Source organism: Eutrema salsugineum, unplaced genomic scaffold (assembly GCF_000478725.1).
Source record: "Eutrema salsugineum unplaced genomic scaffold, Eutsalg1_0 scaffold_17, whole genome shotgun sequence".
Taxonomy (NCBI): domain Eukaryota; kingdom Viridiplantae; phylum Streptophyta; class Magnoliopsida; order Brassicales; family Brassicaceae; genus Eutrema; species Eutrema salsugineum.
The window spans coordinates 4188681-4197858 of record NW_006256852.1 but is presented as its reverse complement, the minus strand read 5'-3'; the positions used below and the strand labels follow the sequence as shown (position 1 = coordinate 4197858).

The following is a 9178-nucleotide window of genomic DNA, read 5'->3' as shown; positions in this document are numbered from 1 at the left end:
TGAATGAATGAGTGTTTGTCTTTTCGAATCATTAGTATCATATATATTATATAATAATGTTAGCTAGGTTGGTTGTTGTGTGAGTCTAATGTCTATATTACATATAGTCGTTATTGCTATTTCAAATAATGTGTCAAAGAGTTTTGTGTGCCCCAAAGTGCACCCTTGCTGAATATTCCCAAAATGTTCACTCCTCCCTTCCCTTTCATGTGTTGTTAAGAGATCATTTTGCCGTAAAGTTCTAGTCAATTCATTCGTTAGGGTTTCTCCGGTTTAAGTTATCTCAATTTTGTAAAATCTCAAACCTAGGGTTTTGACCCAATTTTTTTTCCCTCCAGCAGGAAAACTTTTAAAAATCCATCCCTGATTTTTGGCCCAACTGCTCAAGTCCAGCAGAAAATCCCTAAGCCAGTTATGAAGTATCCACCTGTTGGGTATTGTAGTACTTATTATTAAAATGTTATGGACACAGTGCGACCATTGTGTATAGTTTTGTTTGATGATCGATAACGAAGAAGTGAATATTTTGAAGTTTTAGTGATCGAGAAAAAGCTGACCAGCCATTTGACGGAGGCATTAATCATCAAATCCATTTATGGGCTATGGTAGAGAATAAGTACCTAGGACGTGAGGTTCTTGGAGAATGTGTAGAGTCTGTCTTGTTTGAGGTCTTGCATTATAACCACATTTAATAAATTGATAAGACAAATTTCATTTATTGGATAACACATTACGTTATTAGTAAATTAAATATTGTATTATGAATCTCGTGTGCACTTGTGCCTATACCTTGCTGATTAACTTTGTTGCTCACCTCCCTTTTTTCCTTTTTCCAAGTAGGGTTTGAAGGTGTTTTGCGTTGGAGTGTTCGTCAAACTATTCAGTGGATGTTTTCCCGGATTAGGGTGTCTCAAGTTCTCCAACCTTGTCTCCTATGTAGCGACGTAAATAAAACGAGAGATCATCTCTTCTTTGCATGCCCATATTCATTCACGACATGGCACTAGCTCTGTTTGCTTCTTATCGCCTTTCGAATCAACCCTGACTGGCTACTCACCATCCGTCTGACAAGTAATCGCTTGAGCAAAATTGACTCGCTGCTGGGTAGACTGGCGCTGCAAGCAACAGTCTACAATGTCTGGAAAGAGAGAAATGGAAGACGTCACAGCCGCCCTCACCACTCTGCTCTCTAACTCACCCATTTTATTGACAGAGACCAGGTATTCGAGCTCACATTAATTCTCTGCACCAAGGGGTACCGGCACAGAATGCATAACTCTTGAACAAATGGCGTAATCTCAGCAGCTTTCATGACAGTAGATCTCTTTTGATCTAGTTAAGTTTAATTCTACGGCTCTGCTTTTGTTAGCTCTCAAGTCTCAAGCTCGGTTTTATTTCTGCTTTTACAGTGATCTGTTGCAACTTATCTAAAGTTCTAAACAGTCTGGTTTTGCATCTCGAACGCCAAATTATGTTTTTTTTTAAAAAATTATGTTATTTTTATTTTATGTGATAAATAAGTTTTACATTTCAAAAAAAAAAAAAATAGTTTCAACTTTCAATAGTAAGATAAAAACACAGGAACCTAGTTAAAATCCACCGCCGTATAATGATACTGGTTTTGCATTTTACGAGATGGGGCGATAAGAACTTGTCACGCCTGAATTTAAGGTAAAACAAAAATTGATTCTTCCTTAGAGTTTTTTGAACATTTTGTACCTCGGTAGTCCTAAACAATTTGAACATTTATTTATACACACATATATGTATTGTATATTTGTAATAAATGAAAAATCCCATCATTGTGGATCTATGTGAGAAGTATGTGGAAATCTAAGAAGAAGTTTAACACGGTAAGTTGTTACAGATTCTTCTTCATAATAAATTTTAGCAAATATGGCGATTCCACGAGCAAAAGCAAAAGCTCCTGTCCCTCCAACAACCTCCATGACCTCTTCTAATTTATGTGCCATGTCTCTACTCCTAATGCTGACACTTCCCGTGTACTCAGGAGTCTCCAACGTCAAATATATTACGTTAAAATTCGAGGTAGCAAAATCTTCATGTGGGATTACAAATCCCTCAGCTATTCCCACGATCCGAGAATTGTTCTCAGGTGCTTCCGTACGCCGGAAAATCAATGCTCCTCCTCCTCCTCCTCCGTGGTGGGTTCGAGCCATGCGTTGAGTGGACCGGCGAGAGGAGTAGGATGACGATGGGATGTGGGCTTGTTGAACATAGAGTGAGAAGGAGAAGAGTGATTCTGGTGGATCGTAATCCGGGGCGGGTGAGAATAAAGGGAGTAGAAGGACGACAAGGGTAGATGCGACGACGGCGATGATGAAAATGATTCTAGTTAACATAGTGGTGAAGAAGAGACACAAGAAGAGTTTCTAACTGTTTATTAACAAACGTCTTTGGTTTTAAAGTTAAATTAGTGATTTTGGTATAACCACTACTAAACCATTAGTTTACTTTGTCCTCAAGTTGTTTTTTTCTCCTATAGTAGACCTCACCCTGGGCAAAAAAACCGGAACCGAAGAACCGAATCGGAACCGAACCAAAATCAACGGTTCGAATCGGATTCGCTTATTGCCTAAATACCCGATGGATCTTGTGTCTGATAACCATGGATCTCGGTTCGGTTCCGGGTAATATCCGAAAACCGAAGTACCGAACCGAATACCCGATAAGCTTTTGGGCTTTAACAATTTTTAATTGGCTCATAAAAATTTTCACTCGTCAATTTTATGAGCCCAAGCTGATTTTTTTTTAAATCCAGCCCATCTACACGTGATGAAACACACTTAGACGAATTAGGGTAAAAAAAAACGACACTCCCTAAACTCTCTTTAATCTCTTTCCTTTCTCCCCAAAACCCTAGCAAAATTAGAACCGAAAACCTGGAATCCCACACTCCCACAAGCGGTCGCGTATCTTCGCCGGCTGCTGTCTCTGTGACGTAAAAAAATCGATCGGAGGTAAGTTTCCTTCACTTACTGTTCATGGTGATAGTCGAATTAGGTTTCTGGGTAAAAATCGATTTGGGATTTCTGATTCTTAGGGTTTATTAGTTTGTCAACTTCATTTCCTCTTTCATTTTATCGTTCATACAACAAATTTATGTTTATTGATGCTAATTTCACATCGAAAATCGATTTGGGGTTTTTTAGGGTTTTGAAAAATTTAGAGTTTTCTAATTCTGCTTGTTTTATAATGAAATTGACTTCATTTCCTCTTTGTATATGTGTTAATTAAACAAATTTCTCTTGATTAATGTTCTATCCTAATCAAATTCGATTTTGGGTTTTTTAGGGTTTTAAAAAATTTGGGGATTTCTGATTTCTCTTCTTTTACAGTGAAATTGAATTCATTTCGTCTGTGTACATTCGTTTATAAAACAAATTGGTCTTCAAAATTTGAGTCTCATAACTTGAAATGGATTTAGGTTTTAATGGTTAAAATCGAATTAGGATATTATGTTTATGTTTATGTTTTACAATGTAAATGACTTGTGTGTGTTTATTGTGTGTGTATCGTGATGCAGATGGATTCTAATCAAGACCCGCCACTCAATGATGAACAACCGGATATTGCTATGGAGGATGAGATAGATGAAACTGATGACTAAGTTGAGACTCCTACTTCTGCTAACAAAGGGAAAGGGAAAGGGAAGCAGAAAGCACCTGGGTCTAAGAAGGGTAGAAAGAGAACACGGTCTGATGTCTGGACACAAGATTGAAGACTGATTATGACAAGTGTAACTGTCATTACTGCGGGAAGGAGATGGCTTGTGCATCAACATCGGGGACCTCCAATCTAATTAAGCATCTCCTCTTCTGTAAGCAGCATCTGGCGTATGTAGCTGCAAAGAAACCAGATGATCAACAACAGCTAGATGCAGACAATGCAGCAGGTCTCCAAGTGTGTAAGGTTTCTGATGCGGCAATCAGAGAAGCTTCCAACGAGATGCTTGTGTTAGGTGAGCTGCCGTTGTCCTTCATAGACAGTCTGGCCTGGAGGCATTTCTGCCATCGAGTTAAGCTGCCGAAGCCTCACTCTCGGAGGACTGCAACTCGAGACATAGTGGAGATGTACGTGAGGAAGAAAGCTTTGTTGAAGAAGTGGCTTGGCGCCACCAAGCAGAGGGTCTCCTTGACGACTGATGTATGGACTGCTCCCACCACGATGGCCAGCTACATGGTGATCACTGCTCACTTCATTGACTCTAATTGGCAGTTAAAGAATCTCATCATCGGGTTCAAGCATATATGCGATCACAAAGGAGCAACCATAGCTGCTGTACTGCTGGAGTGTTTAGCTGAGTGGGACATCCGGAAGATCTTCTCGATCACAGTAGACAATGCAACAGCAAACTCAAATGCAATGAGTTTGTTTAAGGACGAATTCAGGTTTGTTGCTGACGACTCACTTGTGCTCAACGGTGACTACTTACATGTGAGGTGTGCTACTCACATACTGAATCTGGTGGTGAAGGATGGACTGCACGAGGTGGATAATAATATCGCTGCAATTCGGAATGGTGTTCAGTTTGTAAGGTCTTCTACACCACGCCTGATGTCCTTCGAGCTGCGAGTTGACACGGGAAAGATGACTAGAGGGAGTCTCTCTATTGATTGCAAAACGCGATGGAATTCAACATATCTGATGTTGAATAGAGCCATGGACTTCAAGGTGGCGTTTGAGAAGATGCAAGCTGAGGACAAGTTGTATAACGATTACTTCAAGGAAAGAGTAGATGGGACAAAGAGGATTGGTCCGCCTCTGGAAGAAGATTGGGCTGCTGTGGACAGGTTACTGAACTTTCTCGTCATTTTTTACAATTCCACTCTAGCTCTCTCTGGTACTAGCTCACCTCGTGCTCATAAATGCTACAATGAGATGGTAACCATTGAGAGGAACCTGATACTGCTGAGTATGGAGTCCGATGCAAAGCTGAAGTCCAAAGCAGCTGCTATGATTGCCAAACTAGGTAAGTACTGGGATCCTTTTGGGTTTGATACTGAAATGAATCGGATGCTGATAGTAGCTAGTGTGTTTGATCCGAGGAACAAGATGAAATTTGCAAAGCTCTGTTTTGATAAGCTTTACGGGCCAGATAGTGCAATAGCTATTCAGATGACCGAGTCAACCCTCGAAATCCTACAGAAGTTGTTTGATGAGTACAATGACAGATTTGGTGGTTCAGGTATCCAACCTCAAAGTGGTGCATCTAGTTCTGCTACGGCTTCTTCCTCACAGGTTAGTGGTTCGTCAAATGGTGCATCTAGTTCTGGTACAGCTCATAACTTAGGTAGAAATAGAAACCGTAGGTTGAACATGGCTGGTCGTACTAGGTATGAGAGAATGGATTTAGTTTACAAAAATTTCCAATTCTGTCTCGCGTGGCAAAGGATGTACTTGCTATGCAAGTGTCGTCGATTGCTTCTGAATCTGCATTCAGTACAAGTGGCCGCATCTTGGATCCAAGCAGAAGTTGTTTGACACATTACACCATCGAAGTCCTCATGTGCACTGAGCAGTGGCTGAAGTCTGAGATACGTATGGATAGAAGAGGAACTATCACCATTGAGCAGCTACTTGATGAGATTAAAGACCAGGATGATCTTCAAAGAGGTAAGTCATTCTATCTGTTTACAAGTTTTTCTTAAAACTCTAACATTGCTCTTATGATTAATTCTTTTACACTCTACAGAGTTTGGGGATATGAATCTCCAGGAATAAAAAGTGAATGAAATCTATGTTTCATGACCGTAACTGAGGTAATGACTAAAGAGTCTATGTTTTACTCTCTTGTTTTTACTTTCACTTATGTTTTACTCACTCACTTATGTTCTCTTACGTTGCAGTTTCATGCCTTAGTCTCGGTCCTATTGGAAGACAGAAGTTAGAAGATCATGAGGTCTCAAGGCATTGATGCTTATACATCATCTTCTACTTTTGTTTGGCATCTATGTTTTATGTCTTAGAATCGAACTTGTTCTATGTTTTAGATGCTTCTGCATCATCTTCTACTTTCGTTGGGCATCTTTTGGATTATAACTTATGTTTTCTGAACTTTTGGCAATTTAGATTTGTGGATTTGATGATTTCTAGTTCATGGTTTTTATTACATTTCGGTTATTTCGGATACATTTCAAATATTTTTTGTCATTTCGGGTCTAATTTTCGAATTTCGGTTCTCGGATATCCGAAATGTATGGGAACCGAAAATTTTCGGGTATTTTGCGGTTCTGACATTCCAATACCCGAACCGAACCAGAACCAAAAGTACCGAACCGGAACCGATCTGAAATCCCTTCGGTACCACTATGAATCTCAATTGTCCTTACCTGAAATATCCGGAACCGATCGGTTCCTACTCGGAACCGAACCGGATACCCGAAAACCCAGAGTGAAGTAGACCTATGCATTCAATATTTTGGTTTAGTTTAGTTCGGCTGTTTTAGATTTCGTTTTTCTTTTCTCTTTTTATGAAAAGTTGGTGCACACTCCAGAATTTTTTTTTTTTGTTTGATCCGCATGCACACTCCAGATTATAACAACATTTTCTTTCATTGATATCTGATAAAGTTTTTGCAAAATAAAATACTAGAATAAAAATAATTTAACTAATATGATATCATTTTATCATTATTAATGTATTTGTAGTACATATCCAATTAAACATCATGAATTTTGAAATAATTTTAATTTATTTAATTCGAAAATCTTAGTGAATATTTGGTTTGCTCGGTATAAAAGTATTATCGTACGGTTATATAATCAACTTAATTCAGTTTCGTTTTGATATAATTTGCTTTCTTATGTCCACTGGCTAAAAATTGAAAGGATTTTAAAATAACCAATGAATTGGAAATTAATGTAACTCTCATAGACTAAGTAATGATGGTTTTGCCTTGCATACATGGCCTCTGCTATTGACGAGATTTTACGTGTATACACAGGGAACACGTTACGTTCTTGAGAACTTCCATTTAGCCCTTCAACGATTATTAAACTTCTAACTTTTCAAAGCTGTATAATGCTAAAATGTTTGATTCGCTTTTAATATGTCATTTTTGTTTCAATAATCTAAAAATGACTCTGGACTAAAAAATACACTGTAAACAAAAGAAAATTATCAACAGCTTAGGAGATTTTTATTAAAAGCATATAAAAATCATAGGAAAATCAGGAAATTTACGAGTGTATCAAACAGCTTGCAATATGTAGCTCTCTCACTCATCCGAATATCTCATATGTTGTCAACCATCAATCGCAATTCATGCATCGTCTTACCATTGATCCTTGTTAAGCTTCAAAATGTGTTTTCCGATACATAGCTGATACTACATACACCACATGTGTTTTACTAGAAAAAGAGAGACTACCACAATTCATATAAGTATCTATTTTGGGGTCATTATGTATTAATGAATGTGGTAGGGCCATTATTTTAGTTAGACAAATTTCAACTAGTCACTTTAATGACTAAGGGCATAAGTATTATGAAACATTTATGTGTGGATATATTCAATAATATCTAACTTGATGAGAAGTCGAGTTAGAAGTTTTTTATCTATAAATAGAAAGGGTTATGGTACCCAAAGTAACCCCAACACAGAAATTCTATGCATCTCTATTACCAGAGAACTATGGAAAGTACAATGTTTTCTTTATCTAAAACATATCCAAATATATATATATATATATTAGAATTGGTTGTGATACATGGAAAAAATCATGTCGATTGAATGACTTAATTATAACTGCCATGATTCAATCAATTCAGATTTTATTGTTATAGTTATAAGATAAGTGAATTTGATATAAATGTGCGCATTAAAGTCATTAAATCATCAAGTTGACACATAAAATGAGAAATGTAAGAATATTTTCTTAGGTGACATATGTGTCTATGGATTTAGTTATAAAGTATCAAGTTCATCTTAATGTTAAGAATTATAACATAAAAAATAGTACTATGATGGATCAGTTTTGATTAGGATGTTAAAATTTGGGTGTATCGATAACCCTCTTCTTTACCTTGTGATATTAAATATTTCATTAAGAATAGTATATGTTAAAAGGATGTGTTTTTAATGGTTACATGTATGTTTTCTTATTATAGGATACATATTATAATTAAGAGATCTAAGTTCAACACTTGTAATTAAATATGTCTTCTTATGAATGGTGTATGTATTAATTGACATATATTATGCTTAAGAGGCAGGTCTAAGTTTAACATTTGTACTTACACATGTCACTATTAGAGAAGGTTTAGATTACTATAAAAGAACACATAATTTCAAAGTTAAAAAAAAAACACACTAGAACATACACCCATAAACGCTAAAATAAGAGAATAAGAAAGATTTAGATCTCTTCTCCATAAACTACAAATCATAAAAGAGAAAGGTTAAGGAATAAGAAATCAATTGATTCTCATAACAAACGTAAAATGAGAGCATGGATCAAGGTAAGTACTTCTTCTACAAGAATGCATTTGTGGTTGGATTAAAATCAAATCTAGATGATCATGGGATTAATTTCATGAACTGAAATTATTAAAGTCAAAATTTACAATGAAGCCATACTTGGAGTATTATGCGTAAACCAGATACCATTCGACCGAGGGACCTCCAGAAATAAGCCCCACAATTGATCCCGAGTGTTCTTGGTATTGAAAGCAGGCTTGTATGTCTTTCTCTTCGACTTCCAAAGAAAAATATCTTCCTCTGTTCCTCTGTACTGGTGCCTAATTGTCTTGATCTCATCCTCCACTCTATTTAAGATCTGGATTCTTTGCCTTCTTCGCCGGTGTGTAAGAATGGCATCTTCCACTGTTGACTCCATACTTATTCCCAAATCAATGAACCCCCTAACTCCAATGAGCGACAGGAGATTGCTCAATGAGGACCAGTTATCCATATTATTGTATTTTTTAGTTTGTTGTTAATGACAATTTATTATTTTTTAATTTTTTTAATTGACAGAGATCGTTGGTATAAAGATCAAAATTTCGTGTGGTTTTTCAAGAATTGATTAAAGTTATGTAGCAATGTTCAAAAAAAAAAGATTAAAGTTATATAGCTTATTAGTATACTCCCCCAATGAGAATCAGGAGGAGAGGAAGACAACTTTGAGACAGTAGAAGTTGGCAGATATAAAT

General features: G+C 36.8%; 1 protein-coding gene across 1 annotated transcript; it reads right to left on the bottom strand.

Moving 5' to 3' along the window:
- Nucleotides 1-1799: 1799 nt before the first annotated feature.
- LOC18020631 lies at nucleotides 1800-2363 on the bottom strand. The gene has a single exon (XM_006403302.2). It carries the CDS (start codon nucleotides 2361-2363, stop codon nucleotides 1800-1802), a length of 564 nt encoding a protein of 187 aa, XP_006403365.2.
- Nucleotides 2364-9178: the final 6815 nt, after the last annotated feature.